Below are 20856 nucleotides of genomic sequence, written 5' to 3' on the forward strand. Positions count from 1 at the left end.
ATTATTATACAGTGTATGTGCTGCTAGTTAGCTTAGCTTAGCACAAAGACTGGAAACAAGGGGAAACAGCTAGCCTTGAATCCTGTCATCATGACGAGTAACTAACAGAGACTTAACCATACATATAACCACAGCATGTTGTTTTATACTTAAAGTTAATTTTTAATTCAACAAAATGAGATAAAAACTTTTACACAGAGCAAGGCTAGCTTTCCCCCTCTGTTTCAAGTGTTTGTGCTAAGCTAAGCTAACCAGCAGCGGCCGCTACATTCATATTTACAGGCTTGAGAGGTACCTGATATCAATCTTATCATCAAACTCTCAGTATGAGATTGAAAAAAAAAAAAGCCGTAAAAAGAGCTCAAGTTTCAGCTATCTGTCAGGACAACGTGGTTAAAACCGAGGTGCAGAGTGTTTGTGCTTTTTGATGAGGTGAATTAAAATGAAAAGAACTTCACGTATGAGCGGCTCACAGTGTCGGTCAGAGGGTTTCACATCTCCCAAACATCCTCTGAGCATCTCTCACATCTCTGGGCTCAACCTAAACTAAGTCATCATCAAGGCTCGTTTAAGTTCAGTCTGTAAGGTCGTGTCCTGAGGGGGTCAGAGGGGGGCAGAGTTGTGGGATTGTGTATCGCTGGCGTAGGTGACAGAGGAGGGTCTGGGGGGCCAGTCTGCGTCATCCTGAAGCTCCAGGGCTACGTTCATGTAACGCACCCTTGGGGGTTTGTTTCTCCGGCACAGGAGCCAGGAGAGGAAGGATGAGCTCCAGTGGTCATTGGCCTCCTGGGAACACGTAAGTATCAACATTAGAAATTTCATTTAACTCATTTCTGAACTCTTAAGGACCTACCTGGAGTTACCTGGAGAGAAAAACACACATCTCAATGAACTGTAGTAGAATAAAAATCTATCAAACGATCAATTTTTATATTCAGTTTTTAAAAGATTATGCCTCTATTGATCACTTATGAAGCTGTCACAACATGTAACAAGTCACGAGGGAAAACATGAAGCATGAAGCAAAAGTACAAGCACTTTTCTGTTTCTAAAAAAGTGAGCGCAGACAAAACAAAGTGAAGCTTGCCAACCTGAGGTGTGTCAGCAGAGGGGCTCTCTGTGGGGCGATTTACCCCCTGATTCCCTCTGAAAACAAGCCTCCACAAGATGATGTCAAGGATCAAAATCTACGGGAGATTTCAGGGGGAACTTGAGAATCAGCTGATGTAGGTGATTCGGTCACAGAAACGCACAGAGAAATAACTGTATGATTCATTCATTCATTGATCGAGTGGGACTCGATTTAATTCAGGAGAAAAAAATCAAAGCATGCAAATCACAGTTTTCCAATTAAAAAAAGGGGGATCAGTCACAGAGAAGCGTGTAGGGTAACATGTTTCTAGTGTACCTCCAGCATGAAAGACACGGCCGCATTCACCACCACAATGATGACCAGAGTGACGCGCCAGTCGTGGGGAACACACACGATCTGAGGGGAGGCAGAGCAGCAGGAGGAGACACTGAATGGAACACCACATCCATCACACATTTACATCAGCTGTTTTCTGTTTCTACTTTCTATCTCTTATACTTCTAAAGCCACAGTCCAGTTGTTTTTAAAAGTTAAATCTGGATCACAACAATTTAGAGTTGGAAATAACATGTTTTGGTACAAAGGAACAACTAATCCATCGGTCTTTGCAGTCACTTTTTTAAAGCAACCTTGGCCTGATTCACCCTGATTCAGAAACTTTGACTAAATCCTGATGTCCAGTGCTCTGATTGGGACTACATATCACAACGTAGGCTACAGCTTATTTAAAGAACAAAAGGTAGAAGTTTTTGACAGCTATTATTTTATGGGGAAAAAATCTTTTTTTTTTTACTGAGCTCAAAGGCATCATATTGGACGAAGCTCAATTGCCCGCACCTCGCGAGTGCGCGAGCGGGGGACAAGTTCGGTCATCCCAATATAACTCAACAGTACACAGGCACATAAGTTTAAAGCTCCTATGAGGAGCTTTGGTTTGTGGTGATTTTGGCGACCCCTGTGAACAAAGCGCTACATCTTGGACGTGTGTAAGAAGTGTTTTTAAACAAATATCTCCTCCTGCTTTACTTTAACATCAAACGCATCACTCAGAGTGAATCTTTGCCGTGTTTGCCGATTTGGCAGCACCACATTAATCTGTCTGTCATCAGTCTGTCACCTACCTCCTGGCAGTGGTTACAGGCATCAAAAATAACAATAAAGTAAACTATAAAGAAAAAATCAATTGTGGCTCATGTTTTCCTTCTGCAGGTCATATTAATTTCAGTCTGTTACATGAACCAGATAAAAACTCCTCACAGGAGCTTAAAAAAATGGATTCTGAAATGAGACTCATCCTGTTATTTAGTGTTTAACAATCTACAAACAATCTATTTTAAAATTTGGTCCAATCAACACCTGAAATCTGATTAAATGACTTCTGAACAGCTGTGGTGAAGGACATGAATTATATCTTTTAGGGCAGGAAGTACTTTTACCTCCAGGAACTTGTCGATGGCGGGGATAGGATACAGCATGATGAAGAGGAGGAAAGTGTACAGGCCTATACAGGACAGCATGAACGGCCCTAAAGAGGCAAAACACAGAAACTCTTCACACTTGGTTAAATGATAATTTTCACTTTGCGAGCACAGATTGTAATTCTCAACATACTAACACTGAAGTGGTATTTGGGAAATTAATTGATGCACTTCAGGAAATTATAATCTGGAAAATTGTATCTAAAATTGTAAGTTTAAAGTCTTTATATCAAAAGCCTTTTAAGCATTGTATAAAATTAACTCTGGAAGAGGGCTTTTGTTGCATCTTCAGTGTGCAAAATATGTGTATATAGGGATCCTTAGCCGACAGACACTGTGCTGATTTGTCTTGTTTTAAACTATTGGTCTCTCTCTCCCTCACAGCCCCATGTAGTTATATGTTTGCCCTTCTTAAATGATGTTTTATGTGTAAACTAAATTAAATAATAATAATAATAATAATAATAATAATGGCTCCCAAATACACGTAGTGCTTAGTTAATCCACACTCTTTCTGTGCCGACAATAACCTCTCTCCACACACATCACTGTAACTCTAAGAGGTCTTCAGCAGCTCTCAGTAACTCTTACAGTTCTTGTAGCTGGGCTGTCTGAAGGGCTTCCCCTTGGAGAAGACAATGGCCACAGATAAATACTGGAAGGAGGAGACGTAGAAGAGGGTGGTGTTCTCGTAGTTCCTGATGTTTTTGTGGTCGATAGGGGACGTCACATTCAGGCTGTTAGAGAGGTTGGAGCTGTTGACATTACAGGCACTGCAGGAGGAGAGAGGACAGAAACATGAATCAATTACTGAATGTATTTAGTTTGATTTATTGATTCTTGATTTGGAAAAAGTTACATTAAACGCAATTTAAAGCACACCGTTAATTACAAACCTCTGCATTCATAAAGCAGGAACCCAGAAAAATAAGCCTGAAAGGTATAATAAGTTGGATTTTCCTTGAAAAATAAAATATAGACTTTTACAAATATAATATAATATAAATCATCACTTATGGGCGTCTACACATGTGTGTTGGTGAGTGTGTGTGCAGACCCTTGTGAGACCCTTCTACTCTGAATCTATTCTGTTCTGTTTTTTGTCATGAGGAACTGTTGTGGTTCCCTGAGCCAATCACAGCGTATAGGTGAGTGTGGGAATGGTTCAAATTAGGAACTGGGCCCCATTCAGACCAGCGAACATGGAGAAAGAGCGATGCAGAGTTGGCCTTCTTCCTGTTGGACAGGTAGTTGCCTCAAACCGGGTAGGACAAGCTAACCGGTGGTTAGGATGCTAGCACAAAGGTAACCATGATGCTGTAGGTGTTAGCTCGGCGCGGTGGGCGTGTTCTCACAAGAGTGTGAGAGTGAGCTTCTGGTGATGAAGAGCCCAGGAGGAGGGGCCCAGTTTGAATGTGTTGTTGACAAAATGCAAGGAAACATCCTACTTATTAAACCTTTAAGTATTAAAAAATATTTAATTTCACTGTAATTACACTGTAAATTGTTTTTTTTGCATTACTGACCAGCTTTCATAATATACAACATGTTGATGTACATAACATTATTTTTATAATTTAGACATAGAAAATACACGAGATAATTAATAAAAAAGTAGAGAATTTCCCCTTTTTATGTTAAAACTAATGAAATATAGATCATATATATTTTGTTTATTTTACCTCAAATTGGTGAAGTTAATATACTCTCTGTATGATCATCACGTTTAATGATCATACAGAGGTCAGCATGGAAAAAGTTAGAAAAAAGCAGCATTTATTTACCAATCAGAGATTTCCTTATCTTACATTCTGCAGGTGTCACACTCGTTACTCACTCTGACTCCGGCGTCCACGTCTCGTACCAGCTCTGCTGCTTTACCAGGAGGAAAACCAGCACCTGGAAGACCAGCGAGGTGACGATCTGCGTCAGGACGGAGAAGAGCAGCGGGCCCGAGATCAGGCTGGACAGAGGGCGGCGGCACACCAGCTCCTTCCATGCCGGGTTCAGACTCACTGCAGACGGAAACAATCAGTGAGCTGCTTATCAAAGGTTACTGTAAGATAATATGTGTGATGATTTAAAGGATCTCCTCGTGCTACTCACTCGTGAAGGCAATGATGAGGATGATGGCGATGTCGATGAAGAGGAACTGGAAGTCTCCCAGGTTACTGAGGATCTAAAATATCAGCAGAGACGTGAGTGTCAAACGTCTGAATCGATAAGAACAAAACAGAGTCACTTTGTGTCTCTGCCTTTGTTTCAGCCACTGAACGAAAACACCCTCTTCTTTTTAAACCCCAGACTCTCGTCTACTTGCTCCTCACGTCTGCTCAGGAAGCCTCTGTATCTCATGTGGGAACCACACAAGTGTTTGGGACTTAATGACACGCAGGCTTACAAATACTGCATCTTCAATTACACAAGGCCTGGATACCTTTTTAAACACTAAGCATGTCCAGTATATAAAGACTGTCACAGTAAGAAAACATATTTTTTACCTATTTTTAAATGTAACCCATCAAAGAATTCAACGGTATATCTCACTATGTGTCTATAGAAAGCATTAGTGTAACGTCAGAATGAGAGTCAGCCGTGTGTTTACCGAGTAGAGCAGCGTGACGCTGACGTACTGGATGATGCTGTAGAGAGCCATGAACTTAAACACACAGAAGGATGTGATGAGGGCAGCTCGGCCCTCCCTGTGGAGGCAACAAAATTAAAGATTATCAACAGCTTTAAGTTTCATGTTTTGCAACTTCTAAAGGCTCAGGTCACACAGCTGGCACCAACATCTTCATCTTAATGTGTAGAACATGAGTGAAAGTCTGTGTCGTGTGTTTATGTGAGATTATTACAACCTCAACATTTGGGAACCCTATTTGGTACGCGTCTACAAAGTTAAACTCGAGTGTCTACCTGATGAGGTTGGGGACGCAGGAGATGTTGGCGGTGGAGGAGGTGAAAGGCGAAGCGACAGAAGCCTCCAGCTCGGACAGAGAGATCCCGCTGTGAGCTCTCTTCAAAGCCTGGGACACACAGAGAAGTTAATTTGTTTAAATCACTTTGCATTCAGATGTTAGCAACAGGATGACACAGAAGGTTCAGATTTAATGTTGATTTTTTTTGTGGCTAATATTTCACACTTAAGACACAAGTTATTTTTAAAATCAACTTGTCATGAAGAATTAACTTGCAAAACAGAACAAGGAATCTGCCTGGATATCTTTCTTATGACTTTAAAGTCTGTGCGTCAAAACTCACAGAAATGCTGCCTGAATGTTCAGTAGGGATTATGTCATTTTTTGTTAAGGATTTGAACACTTTGACCTCTGCCTGCAGACACACCGCAGCTCAGAACAAATAAATATTTTGTTCACAATCATCTGCCCTGAGTAAATCTGCTAAGTCTAATTACAAAATAACACACGTATTGTACTTAATTATTTGTGCATAAAAATAAATATAATCCACACTTACTCCACAGTCATTAGCGCCGTCACCACACATTCCTACAGTGTAGCTGGAAGAATAAAAAATAGAGTTACATTTTTACATTCAAATAAAGGGATTAAAACTGAAGCCACAAATGAACGAGAGACTAACTCGATGCTCTGCAGGACCTCCACCAGCTGAGTCTTCTGGTCCGGAGCCATGCGGGCAAACACAGTCGCTCTCAGCACAAGCTGCAGCGCCCCCATGTGGAGAGACAAAGAGTTACAGCAGCAGCCAAATGTCAACCTGAGCTCTGTTTATTATGCCTGTACAGCAGCTCAGTGAAACCGCTCTGTGACTGAGCAGATGTTTGGGTGAGCCCGTACCTTCTGGACGAGTTGAGGGAAGTGCTCGGTGATGACAGCGAAGGCTTTTCCACTCACAGCGAAGTGATAGTTTGGTTCCTGTTCAGTGACCTGCTTGTCCAATCCCTCCTCCTCCAGGTGTATCTCCACAGCCTGAGCACAGAGGAAATATGCAAATGCATATAAAAGGTTAGAATATAAATCAGTCCCTCCGGGGCTTCACAGGCATTTTCTGTGATTGTTGGAACATGAGGAACGATTCAATGTGACGTTCTTGGACTGACAAAGTCTCTTCTCCTGCTAAACACTGGGATAAAGATATTCTCCTCAATGTTCATCTGTTTATCTCTGATTTTATATACTCATTTATTTATCCGTCAGCGGCTCGGAGGCACTCTCTCTCACCAGATCGTCCTTGACTGTTTGATTGTTCTCGGTGTACTGCCATGTGATGCTGGCAGGCTGAGACTCTTTAGGAGGCACAGCGTCCGCTATGATGACCTTCTCATGTGCACGGACCATCCCACAATCCCGAGCCACGGATATCGCCGTCAACATGTTGTCTCCTAACAGACCACACACACAACACGTCAGGGGTCAGAGCAACAATGTAGCGACAGTAACAGCTGGGGAATAAAGTCATTGTATACCTGTGACCATCAGAGTGCGGATGTTGGCTTGTCGTAATTCCCGTAACACCCCGGCTGTCTCCTCTTTGATTTTGTTCTGCATGATGATCAAACCGAGGAACTCCATGTTGGTTTCTATGAGGTCCCTGAACGCAACAAATCAGACATTTCGCAGGTAAAAATCACACCTTCAAATTCATGTTAAATTCACGTTTCAGGTCACTTTACAGAAGCCGATCTCAGAGAACCTAAAGAAGAAGCTAAAAGAAAATAGAGGACATTATTTCTATTTGAAATGCTCATTGACTCATTGTTGACATCCTCTCTTCCTGCTGACCTGCCCTGCCCACTTTTCTGTAGTTAATAATTTCCTTCATTTATCTTACTGTTAATAATCATCCAGAAATAAAGTCATTTCCTTCCTTTAATGAAATGACAGTGTGGGCGAATAAATCTGGCAGAATAACCAAACAGTTTAAATTAAAATCATGATAGCTACAACATTTATTATTCTTTCTACAAACAGCTTCAGGCTTTACACAATGGTTTGTTTGTTCCTGTGCAACTAAAAGACATCAGTACGTTACGCGCACTGCAAAAAGTGTTCTTTTAATGACATCATTTCAACCCCTTTAGAAATGATTGTGGTTCATTAACTTACAAAACCTTTTAGCTTCTATTGTACAGATGTTAGAGATGATTGAAAGATACTCTGAGCCTGTTTCTATCCCCAAAGGGTTAAAGGGTTAAAGGGCTCTGATTTCAGTTACACCCTGTAACTCAGATTACCGTGTCTTGTGGATGTGCTGCTTTGTGGTGCGTTTTCTGACTCGTTAGATTGATTCCTGCAGGTTGTTTAACTGCAACATTTCAGTCCAATGAACAAGAACTGGAACATTTTCTGCTCGACTGCAGCTGCTGTGTAAATATTTGGATGTTATGTCATCTGGTCTGTGTTTGCTCAGTTATCAGTGAAACGAAGTCCTTCAGACACCAAAATATGAAACATGAGCTTCATCAGCAGAAGCAGATTTTAAGGGTTCCATTATTTAAGGGCAAGATGTGTCTGTGTGTAGCTACTTGTACTTGGACGGTGTTATCTGCGGAGGGAGCGGTACCTGCTGAGGTTTTGGACTTTGTGCCAGGAGAGTTTGGACTCCAGCTGTCGATGTGCCAGAGCGATAACCCTGAAGCCCTGCGTGGTGTAGGTCTCCAGAGTCTGACTGAAACTCTGTGGGACTGAGCAGAAGGACAGGAACGTGTCAGTATGACCTTATTATGGATGAGTGCAATATTTGTTCAATAAGCTGGGAAGAGATATAGGAGGGCTGTCATGCTCTGAGGTTACACTGGTCATGACGACAATTCAACCTTTGTGTGACCAAAAAATGTGTTTGTCTGTAAAAACAATCCGTCAATAATATATTGACATTATTATCACAAGGGAGACCAATCAGTCCGGGGCTGTGCGAGGCTCAACCCCGGCACACGGGCTCACTTTGTCCACATGTGTGGAGACGGTGTGGAGCTGTTACACAGGACGAGGAGTATTATACAGACGACCTGCGCGCTCATTTAAAAAGATGAAGCTGTGTTACAGAGAGTAAAACTAGTCAACACCTGTCGAGTCTGGACTTTACAATAAAGTGTTAAAAGAGCTGCCCCCTCCCCTCCCTGCTCATCATCGATCTGTGCATGGAGTTGAGCTCCGTCAGAGTGGAGATCAGTTACTGCATGAGAGCGCAGCTCCGTGCAGCAGAGTGGAGGTGCAGACAGCTTCTCTCCACAATCAGACACAAAACAAGAGCAAACTTCACAGATCTGCGAAACTTTATTGGCGTGTTTGTGCTTGAATATCATTTGTGCAATTTGCTTTGTGAATCAGACCCTGAGACGGAGCAGACAGCGGGGGCAAATGATGCACAATTTATGGAGCTATCAGCGGCCGCAGCTCATACTGAGTGTATTCCCCCCTCTTTTTCTCCTGTCAGTTACTTATCATATCAGTTACTTATTGTATCAGTTACTTATCCTGTCAGTTACTTTGTGTTTCCTCACGGAGATGCTACATTAAAGGTACAAATATTCACCTTAACCCTGAACCGTACAGTACCAAGTGTCACACCTGTGTGCTGTTTGCAGAGCCCGGCCACAACCTCCGGTGCTCCTTTCAAGTAGGCGTCCATGTGTTTCTCCCCCAACCTCCGGACCACCACAGTCATCCTCTGCAGGGCCGAGGAGAAGGGGAACTGACGCACGATGCCAATCTCACAGGGCTGAGGAGCACAACACACATGTTGTATAAAGACTGAGAATAGTACGACATTTTGAAAAACACAGTTGTTCACTTTGTTGCCAAGTGTGAGATGAGAAGATCATAATGTAATGTCTGTATGAAGAAGACCACAGGAAGACTTACCGGTAATTCAGACAGCTCCTAGAAAAACACACAGGAAGTATCAGAGATTAGAAGTCTGAAATCTGTCACTAACTTTTCTTCATGGTCATTAGGTTGTATACAGATGAATAAATAACGATCTGGAGAGTCAGTGTACCATGTTCTGAGTCAGTGGGTTGTTCTGATTGGCTTCAGGGGCGATGTGCTTCGGAGGTCGCACGACTGTGGGCATGATGGGATTGTGGAGGGCGGTCTCTTCCTCTGTGGCCTCCTCTAGGATCTGAACAAGAACAGAGATCATATAAAACAGACATTACAATCAGCCTGTTTGCTCCCTTTCCTGCTGTTCACGCTGAGTATCCATGGTAACAGACTTGAAACATTTCAGCCAACACAAACAGCCTGCTGCTGCATAATTCATGAACACACTGGTATCCATGCTCGCTGTGGTGCCAGTGACGCGGAGCACGCTGGGTGTAAACTCGGGAAGTCTTTGCTCACCCAGCCCGTGGCGCTGAACATCTTCAGGTCTAACGGGTCTCCGGAGAGCTCGCCCTCGATCTTGGTCAGTGAGTGGCAGGAGGCCATGCAGGCCACAAACGCGGTGTTTACCAGACTGTCTTTAGCTGCGTCTGACTCTGGAGGAGAGAAGCTGAGACAGACAGAGGATCTAAGTACCAATATGATACAGTGTTAAGTGGCTGTTGCTGAATTAAATATGAAGTCATGCTAGTCCCATGAGGACTGTCCTTACAGAGAAATGTATGAATGAGAGAATGAGGAATATGTTTCATTTCTCCAGTGTTTTAGGCACATGCAGGGAAAGAAGGACGATTACTTTCTGTCAGATTCCTCATGTGTCAAAAATCAACTGTGAAAATATCTGTAATAATCTGTCTTTTGCTAATTGAGCAAATTAAACCACACAAAACAAGGAACTTCAGCACATTCATGCATAAATCCAATACAGCCAAACACTCTGAAAATAGATGTATTGTACATCCATCCATCATCTATACCGCGTTTCCTGTTCAGGGTCACAGGGGGATGGAGCCTATCCCAGCTGTCACTGGGCGAGAGGCGGGGCACACCCTGGACTGATCGCCAGTCAATCCCAGGGCCGACACACAGAGACAGACAACCTGTCACGCTCAGTCACCAATGAACCTAACGAGCATGTCTTTGGACTGTGGGAGGAAGCCTGAGCACCCAGAGGGAAACCACGCAAGCACAGAGAGAACATGCAAACTCCACACAGAAAGGCCCCCTACATCTGAACTTTATATACCTTTAGATACTTTATATAATGTGAATTAATATGTTCGATAAAGTTATGTCTAACTTTATCGAAGTGTTTATCTCTCCTTCTGTTGTTATTCTCTTTTTATGCTCTTGTTGTCAGGCACCAAAACACTGAGCCAAACTGTTTTGGCAGTGAACTCTTCCAGCGTTTCAAAGGTAAAAACATTATCTAACACATTTTACAGTCTTACTGGAACTAATGTTAAATTGCCAAACCATAAGACTTGATTTACTTGGCATGCAAACAAGAGCTCACTACTGAAGACAAACTGAAGACAAACTTCTTTTAATACTTCTCTGTGTTTGGATTACTCTAAAGGGACTGATAGAGGCTCTCTTACCTGTCCCCTTCAGCTCTATGAATGCCCCACAGGTCCAAACCGTCTTCAGTCAGGGTACCAGTCTGAAGAAACAAAGAGAGAGACATCTTACCCGCAAATTCTCAGACCAACACTTAGGCAAGTCAAGTCAAGTGAAGTCATAGGTTACGTCAAGTCGAGTCGACTTGACTCCAAGTCACCATGATTCGAGTCCACATCTCTGCAACCTGTTCTATCAGAAGAAATCCAATGAATCTAATAAGCATAAAATAAAAGCAGACAGCCTTGAAAAGTATTTAAACCATTTCTGCAATCACAAATAAAACTCTAAATCCAGGCGGAAACTAATTATTTGCTTCCATATTTAATGTTTTTCTCAATATATCATTTGGTTTAGTAAAGCATGCAGAGCCACAGCAAACATGATATACATAATAGGGACATGTTTATTATCTTTAATTCACAGTGTGCTTGTACGGTAATATTGCATTCATAAGATGTTTTCCAATTAAATAAATGCCATAAAATTATGTATTTTTAAACCATGATTCTTGAGTTTGTTGCCAACGTCATCACTGTGCAATTACAGCATCGCATAAAACCATCATTAATCATTTAACTGGTGGTGTTTATGGTCATGAAACCATAAAGCCATTCCTGGAATGAAAACCACTTAAACAGGAAGTGGGTTGGAAAGGGAATTAATTAATTTTCATGCGTTGTGAGTGTTGCGGCGATCTGCCTGGAGGTGTGGCTGCGTGCGTGCTGCTGTGTGTGCGTGACAGCGGCTGTGCTGCTGCGTGCGCGTATTGGGGTATTTTTAAGTCTTAATCATGCATGGTTCCTAGAAATGATGGCTTTCTGAATTACCTTCAGAAAACAAAATCACATTAGAGTAATACATAACAGCGGAGGTTCAGACTACCTTGTCAAAGCAAACCAGGTTCAGCTGACCGCAAATGTTGATCCTCTGAGGACTGATGCAGAAGATCCCGACCTGCTTCAGACGCCGCTGCGCGTACACGATGCCGGCTGTCATGGCCGCCGGTAAGGCCGGGGGCACAGTGATGGTGACGATGTCCAGAGATTCAATGATGATGGTTTTAGCTGGAACCTGGACGAGACGGAGGGAGAACCATTAACAAGTGACATAAGAGAACGGAGAGCAGGGGCTGGGATTCAGAGGGTTTCTACAGCATGATAGAATCGTAATCTGCCTGTGCATCCTTAATTCAAACAGTTTGTATTGACCAGATAATCTGATTGGACAAAAGGAGTGCTGATAACAAGTACAACAGCACGACCACGAGTGTGATATTGCTTAAATGAACTAGATGGCTTCACCCTTCTCTATACCAGCTGTGCTACCTTGTTCATGATGCTGAGGACGATGGTATAGATGAAGCCGATCCCTGCCACGCCCACCAGACACAGCAGGAACAGGTAGGCATCGCGGTACAGTTTGAAGTCAGTGGGTTTGGGGTAGAGGATGGAGCGCACCAGCTGGCCTTTCTCTGTGCTGAAGCCTGAAGGGAGATGTGACTCTTTTCATTCATGTACGTGAATCTAAATAAACCTGATGATGAACGGAAAGCTGTGTACTTCCTACTCTGTCTCTGTCTCACCTGTTCTGACCACGACAGCCTTCACCAGTTCACCGGCGTAGAAGCGGGTCTGGATAACATGGGTTCCACAGAACAGGGTGTGTCTCTTGTGCTCCTCCATATTGTAGATAACAGCTGCGTCCTCGCCTGAACTCGGCAGACTCGTCTTTGTAACCGGCACGCTCTCTCCTGAGGATGGATGAGATGAATACCAAACTTCAAACACAACAATAAGCAGCAGTGATGTGATGACAGGGCCCGGACACCATAACTAAAATATTTAAAAGTTTGCAGAATATTGTTGATATTTAGACATAATGGATTCTGTTTTATAGCCAATATGTAACAAGAGCTCTTTTTTATTCCCTTTTTAGATTATCACAGTCTTGTTGGATTCAGTATGAAACAGATTCATCTTACTTATGGATGGCTCACACTTTAAATCGTTCATATAGAGAGGTGGCTCATTCTGTGCCAAATAACTTCCAGGTTTTGTTTCTGTTTTCGTCAGTCATGTAGAGTAAACATATCTTGTTTATTTAATCATGAGGATAAAATGGAAGGAACGTTTGAATGAACGTTCAAAATCTTCTCATGTAGGCCATCTGATTTTTCATTCAGCTTTCAGTGACTCCACAGCGCAATTTTAGCATCTCAAATAGCCTGAATACTACACTGAACAAAAATATAATATAGTATTATATAAATATATATATATATATACTATAATATGGTTTTCTGCCCCCCCAGACCCCCCCAATACAGTAAAACTGTACATATTAGAGTGGCCTTTTATTGTGGCCAGCCTAAGGCACACCTGTGCAATAATCATGCTGTCTAATCAGCATCTTGACATGCCACACCTGTGAGGTGGAGGGATTATCTTGGCAAAGGAGAAGTGCTCACTAACACAGATTTAGACACATTTGTGAACAAAAACAAGTGTTGCGTTTAAATTTTTGTTCAGTGTATATATATATATATATATATATATATAATGTATTAATAATAGTAGCAGTGGTATTACTGCTGTAGAGACACACCAGCTGATAACAGTGATGAGCACAAGTTGATAGTACAGTCTGGGCAGCATAAAATCTTTCCATGATACAGGAAATAAATGAAATTTATTTTTGTACTTTGAAAAAAAAAGAACTGAAAACAAGTCTTAACTCTGGGTTTATTTACTACCTTTTCCCAGAATGTTCAATCAAATAACTCCATGAAAAGTGAGAAAATGAATCCACAGAGATGCAGTGATAAGCTACAGAAAACAAGCTAGTCAGAAAACATTGCATAGAGATTGTTTTTCAGGAAATAAAACTATTAAGTACAAAGAGTAGGGCAGCATATGGGTATAACCACCTGTCAGCATGCTCTCGTTTACGATGCAGGTTCCATGAATGAGCGCTGCATCACAGGGCATGATCATCCCATTGGCTGGAATGATGATGACATCACCGGGCACGAGCTCTGTTGACATGGCCTGTTCAGCATCCACTGAGGGGACAAGATTAGGGAACAGTGAGGATGATTTCATACTAACACTATGCAGGAAATCATGAGGGTACTGTTAGAGATCAATTACGTGATTCAAGTATTACAGAGCAATAAAAACATAAACAAGGACAGGATCAAACCAAATATCCATGCAGGCCTACAAAGTAAAACATGCCTTTATTTCCTCTGCACACAGACACACGGACCACACTGTGGGCTGCCACCATGTCATGCAGCATCACATATTGCTGTAATAAGAGAGACACTTTGTCAGAGAGCAGGATAATACTTCTGGAAACACACAATCGCACAAATGAACAAGATGCAGAGTGCAGGATTTTATGTTAATTAAACAAATTCTAAACTCTTTGTTCTTTGCATCTCCATTCAAAGTTTAAAGGTCACAATTTTTATATGATCAGCCATGACTCACCTTTTTAATGGTGTACAGGGAGGTAGCTATTGAGATGGCAGACATGAACACTATGGCTGAAGCATAGTAGTAGTAGTCCTCAAAGCTCCACAGAATGACACTGAAGAGCTGGAAGATGTAGAAAGGATTTAAGACCTGAGGGAGGGAGAGAAAGAAAAATGTTAAAGATTATATCACTATTGGTTTGCTATGAGAAAAAGTGTGATGTTACAGCGAGAGGTCTAAACTCACTTCTTTTATGAGCAGCTTAAACAGAGACGGCACTCTGACAGCGATCTCATTCTCCCCGAAAAACAACATCCTGATGGGAAAGAAATGTCAGCAGTTAGTTACTTTAAAGGGGGGTATTATGCTAATCTCAAGCCTCACATTTCACTCTGTGATACCTGTGGAGTAGCTTAGCATAATTTACAGTTACAGTTTTTGTTTTTTTCACACTGGTTCTCTGTGCAGGCCATCATACAGCCTCTGCCTGAAACAACTCAGTCAGCTCTGTCCCTTTAAGAAACCCTGCCCCTACAAGCCCACTTTCTTCTGATTCTTCTGACTGACTTTGTGATGTCACAAAGTGCAACGTGTAGGAGAAACAGTGTGAAATGTGGCGTTCACAGAAGCCTGCAAACTGAGCTAAGAAGCCTAGGGATTACTCCAACGGCATATCACCCCTTCTTTAAGTGAAGCTTCCTCCATGCATATAAATATAACTGAAATGTGTACCTGTACTCCTGCAGCATCTTAGAGAGTCCAGAGCTGTGGTCAGAGTGGACGCCTGCACAGCTCACATTTACATCCTCCAAGCCTCTAGAAAAGTCACACACATTAATTTCTACTACAGCAGATAAACGAGTATATGATGCATACTGCGCCAACTATTCTTTAACAGAAATGTTGTATATGTGGCAAAGAAAGGTTGTTTTTCAGTCGGACTCTTACTTAAACACTTCAAAGTTCTGCATCACATCGCTCCAGTAGTATTTAGTGCTGTGGTGGCTGAAGTAGTGGATCTAAGGGGGAGGAGTAGCAGATAAGTTATCAGAAGTAGACTTTACAGACACACTTTAAAACAAGCAAATTCACCATATTCACTTAGCGGCCATTTTCTTTTTAAGTCAAGCTCAGGTTGGAAGCTAAAATGCTGCTATAATGTCGTACTGCTGTATTCCAGGGTTTAAGTCATATAATCGTAGAGAATCTAACAAATCATTTCACCGCGTCTTGATTGATCAGCAACTAAAAATACAGTGAACAGTGAAAATCTGTAGGGACACCCGAGTCATATTTCATGCTAGCTACCATCAGACAACAGCTAATGTTAGCAATTAGCCACTTCTCAGGGAACAAAAACGTTTAAAATTGTAACAAGATATGATAGAAAAGAGGTACAAACAAGCTAACGAATGGCTGAGTGAAATGATATGGGTTTTGTCAAATTCTCTTTGTTGAAACGACCTGATATCTTGAACACAGCAGTACGCCACTATCCTTTTAAAAATGGCCGTCATGTGAATATGGTGAATCACTGATCCAGACTCTAAACATAAATGCACACCTCTATAAACATGAGTCTGCTTCAAAAGAGCAACACGTGTCATTTAACATTTACAAGTACCTCATTCTGTCTATGGGCAAATTTCCCATGATGCTCTTCATGAACAGCACTGAAGCCGCAGTCTACATCTCCATTAGGCAGCTGAGCCGTAGACGTCAGATCCAAGCTGTCGAAGGGTTTCCTCCCTGGCGCCATCATGACGTGTACTTTGGCTCGAAACCACTGTCTGAACTCATCCTGTGATAACACCATAAAGAATTACATTTTTCCCTAGCTGATGGACGACCCTGAATGTTTCATTTGTAGCGTAATACGGTATGTGTGTGCCAAAGTGTGTAACAAGTGTCAGGAAGATTTGTGAACAGCAGCAGCAAAGGAGTGAAAGCACAAAATGAAGAAAAGAGAAAGTTTCAAGGTTTGTTCCTTGAATGAAAACACATTTTTATAACAAATCTTTAAAATAACAGTGATGCTGTGTGAAAAAAGAGAGTAAGTTCTGCTGATTTCTTACCGTGGTCCTGAGCAGCAGTGTGTGTGCGTCCCTCAGCGAGGTGTGTGTGCATGTGCCCTTGACGCCCCATTCAGGCAGCCAGTAGAGCAGCAGCAGCAGGAGACCCCCGGAGCACACAGCACCCACTCCCACCAGGATCATCTTCCACAGACAGGGCTGGTACCCCCACACCTCCTGCTCAGACAGACAGACAGTGGGAAGAATGCACTGCATTCACGCTTGGACCATGTTAATGTACATGTTCTCTTTATTTCCCAGTAGGTGATGACAGTGTGACAGTGAGCCAGCATGAACAGTATCAGGACCTTGGAACTGAAGTGGAATTCAGCCATCATTAGTATTTACACCTGATTTTTTTCTACTGTGACATGTCACAATGTCTTTTGTGAAAAAGGCCAACCTGCCTGTCTACTTTCCGACCTGCACTTACCGCAAGAGCGGAGTCTTCTGCAAGCTAAAGCTAGTAAGCTAGTTGTGCGAGAGTCACTAAAAAGCTAGATGGATACTGTTCCTCTCCCAGTGCTCTTGTGGACTCGTCCTGCACAATAACTCACGCAGTGCATGTTCATGTGTTTGGGGAGTGTTGCTTTGACACATTTCAGGTTTGATACTTTTAAAAACTAGTGTACCCTTGCTGGTTTCTCCAAAGTTGCCTAACCCAGCTTTAAGTGAATATATACAGCAACTGGAAGGTGTAAGTGGGAGGGATTGTTTAAATTAAGTACAACCTGTGTTCATTGTAATGAAGGAACATGCTCCCCAGTACAACAGTGTGGATTTCCTGTGCGTTTTTAAAATGAGCTCTATGGCTCTGAGTAAAAAGCTCAATTATGCTTGATGGTCCACCTTTTGTGTTTAGGAAACTCCCTGTAACTAATAATTCAGAACTTTAGAGAAACAATTTAAATATTTGTGAAATATTCTGGACAATTTGCAGTTGCAGAGACGACTTGGATACCAAAGATGATGCAGAGAAGATGGATACCAGACATGTCTGTAGGATTTATACAGCTAGCAACAGTTAGCATAGCTTCTTATAAATACTGCTCTGCTTTTTCCAAGTAAAACATACCTCACCTGCCACTGAATTAGCAAGCTCTGAAAGTCTTGTAAGTGGATTTTGTTAACTTAAAATTGGACTGAGATATCGGTTTCTCACTGTTTCTAGACTTTACGCTAAGCTAACGAGCTAATGCTGTAGCCTTATATGAAAGCTTCAGTTAGCCAGAATCTTTGTCAAGCAAACGTCTAAATCGAATTTGATTCCTTGGTTTGACATGTCAAATTCAATATTGTGTAATTATCATCTGTGATTACTTTCAGTGACGTACAAACTAAACCAAATTGAATTACACTTGTATTTTTAATCCACTCTGACACGTGTACACATGACGTGTGTCCTTTAAAGCCAACAAACTGTTATCATTTAATGAACATCCTCCATTTCTTTCACACATATCAACACACTTGTAACAAATTCAGCAATTAAAATTCATAAACTAAGCTCTTTCTTTACAATATAAGAAGTTGTCATTTTATGATAGTCATAATTGTTCAATAAAAAAGACAGTAGAAGTGAGAAAGCGGCATTAAGATTGAACGTGATATTTACCATTTCATCCTCCAGGCCCTGGTTTATAATCGTCCCCTCTCTCCTCTTCATTCTGTCAGAAGTGCAACAACCCTGAAGACATAGAAGAGCTCTTTATTTACACAGTAAACAAAGAAACTGATTCAGTCACAGATGTCTTTGACTCTCTCTGGTCAGCAAATGTGTTACAACTTTTAACTTGATCAAAGATATGATCACAATCAGTTTTATGACATGTGACGCAAAAACTGCATCGGAGAGGAAGTGATTTAGTCGAGGTAATATTTCTCATTGGAGACGAACAGGAGAAAGTGTTTTATTAGTGTTTGACACAGAAACACAAGGAAATCCTTCTGCACCTCTTAAGTAATGATCTGCCTCACAGAAAGATCTCCGGCAAGTAAAAACCTGACTGAACCACAAAGCTAACCTGCCTTATGTAAGCCACATTAAAAGACGGTGCATTCAAAGCCTCTGGTGACAGGCTTAAAAAACAGCTTGTTTGACTTTTACCCTCATCTGTCTTGATATTCAAGTTTCCCTGGAACATTCGCTGAGACAGATTTGTCTTGATGGTTGCTTTTTCTCATTTTAAATAAGTTGTTGTTTTCACTATTTTACTGTGTTGTTACTGAATGTATTAAAAGCTGCATCAGTTATCTAATCTCACAACACACAAACTCTGATCAGGAATGAATGTGTTATGTGTTATGATGATGTAATGATAGAGTTCACGATGGGCTGTGGCTTATATATGAAAACCTTTGCACCATGTGTAGATCATGCTCAATAAAAGTCACACCTACAGGACTGTTTGGCTCACAGTCTGTCACCTCACCTTTCAAAATAAAGAAATTAAAGGAAGTAATTTAAAAAGTGCGACACAAATTAAAAAGTTAGCAGTTAGAATTATTGATTCTTAAGTAGTCAGATTTACTATAACTAATCTGAAGTGTTGGGAGCTTTTATGCGTTGGTGTTTTAAAAGCTGAATGTTTTATCCATTATCCCTAAAACTGTATTAAAGCTCCTGTGAGGAGTTTTTAGCTGGTTATGAAACAGACTGAGTTAATTCTGATGACTTTATGAGCTACAAAAGCAAACAAGACCATCAGCGACAAGATTGATTATTTCTATCAAGTTATTTTTAATGCCTGAAACTGCTGGTGGGGGGGTAGGTGTCAGCGATTAACTGCACGCTGCCTTTGTTTGTACATTTTCCAGGGCAGAAATTTAAAAGGGAGTGATACATATGACGTACATACATGATGTTTTGTTAAAACCCCCACTTAAGCAAAGCGATAAGAGGTATGGCTTTGTCCACAGGGGCGCCAAAATCAACACAAACATCAAGGTCCTCACAGGAGCTTTAAACCATATGAACACCTCGCATATGAGCATCACCCCCACCATGACGGAGCACGGTGGTGATGCTAAAAGCATGTATTTCTGCAGCAGGTCCTTAAAGGCAAAAAAAATACTAATAAAGATAACCAGGTTGAATCCCTGATGCAGTCTGTAAGTGAACCAGGGCTCTGTTAAGATTTATTTTCCAGCAGGACAAAGACCCCAAGCATAAAAGCAGAGCTGCTCGGGACTGGCTTCTAAACAACTACGTTAAATTCCTGAAGCAGCCAGAGGAGAGTCCAGGTTTCCAATCCAGGGTTTGTTTGTGGCAGGGCTTCAAACTGTCTGTTAAAGCAGGGTCGCCAATACAACTTGACTAAAGTTTAGCGTAGAAGAGAAATCATAGATTCCAGATGTGCAAACATAATCCACATATACTCAACTCACAGCTGTAAGTGATGCAAACACTGATTCAGGTTTATTGTATTTAAATGGGATTTGTAGAGATTTCTCACAGACCAAGGAATGACAAGTGTCAACAAAACCCTGCCAACACAACACAATTCAAAGTCGTAAAGCAAAAACAAAGTCCAAGGAGGTGGACACTTTTTATAGACCCTGAACAGCCACCCTGTGCTAAGAGTGTGTGATTAACTAGTTTTCAGGCGAAACTTGAAGTTAAAATGCGCCCTATTTGAGAAGAAAACAGATTCCAACGATATTGCGACACTTAATCTTATTGAACCGAAAAGCAGCCATTTTCAGTCGCAGTTAGCATCATCTTAAAGAGCCATAACATCAGATAAGCTCGTAAAACCGTTTCACGCGTTGCTGTAGAGCTGTGATGACGCGTAAACATAAAACCCATGTAAATACGATTAAATTCATGCGTAAAAACGACCTACCGATGCTTCTTCTCTTCTCTGTCAATGCATCACACGTTGCATAGTCAGGTGAGTGAACCGTCGTGCATTAAAAGTTTCCTCTGCAGCAGTGCAACACATGTGTCTGCAGACACGCGCCGACACAACAGAGATCCACGCTGCGCCGCGGCTGGACCGTCCCAAACCGGTCCATTCAGAAGGAAGTGGGAAAACAGGATGTGAGGTCATTACAGGACACCGTGTTGGGGCTCAAAGTTGTTGAAGAAAAAAAGTGGAGAGAACTGTAGCGACGTGGTGCGTAAAGCTGTCAACCTGCCGCAGTGGAGGGTGTTTAGAAAGCTGTATTACTGCATGAAGAGCCGAAATTATTGTTAAAGTAGCGCTGAACTGGTGGCAGAGAAGAAGAAGTAAACTGTGG

The 20856-nt window shown here is 41.8% G+C and overlaps 1 protein-coding gene across 1 annotated transcript; it reads right to left on the reverse strand.

Moving 5' to 3' along the window:
• Positions 1–300: 300 nt before the first annotated feature.
• On the reverse strand, positions 301–20537 carry LOC138611377 (polyamine-transporting ATPase 13A3-like). Its single transcript, XM_069684445.1, has 32 exons — positions 20460–20537; positions 18230–18301; positions 16618–16791; positions 16212–16343; positions 15491–15561; positions 15275–15358; positions 14789–14858; positions 14558–14692; positions 14300–14372; positions 13990–14124; positions 12646–12813; positions 12389–12546; positions 11946–12134; positions 11042–11103; positions 9900–10050; positions 9556–9678; positions 9126–9276; positions 8119–8239; positions 7022–7146; positions 6777–6937; positions 6393–6524; positions 6178–6257; positions 6052–6094; positions 5491–5600; positions 5177–5273; positions 4678–4750; positions 4409–4586; positions 3163–3344; positions 2530–2618; positions 1409–1489; positions 1092–1187; positions 301–786 (listed from the first exon to the last, which is right to left on the reverse strand). The coding sequence occupies exons 2-32, from the start codon at positions 18278–18280 to the stop codon at positions 604–606; spliced, it is 3678 nt and encodes a 1225-aa protein (XP_069540546.1). The 5' UTR covers positions 18281–18301; positions 20460–20537; the 3' UTR covers positions 301–603.
• Between the last annotated feature and the right edge of the window lie 319 nt (positions 20538–20856).

The sequence above is a fragment of the Semicossyphus pulcher genome, unplaced genomic scaffold, assembly GCF_022749685.1.
Source record: "Semicossyphus pulcher isolate SPU_LCO1_2020_fin unplaced genomic scaffold, fSemPul1.0.p SCAF_7, whole genome shotgun sequence".
Classification (NCBI taxonomy): Eukaryota; Metazoa; Chordata; class Actinopteri; order Labriformes; family Labridae; genus Semicossyphus; species Semicossyphus pulcher.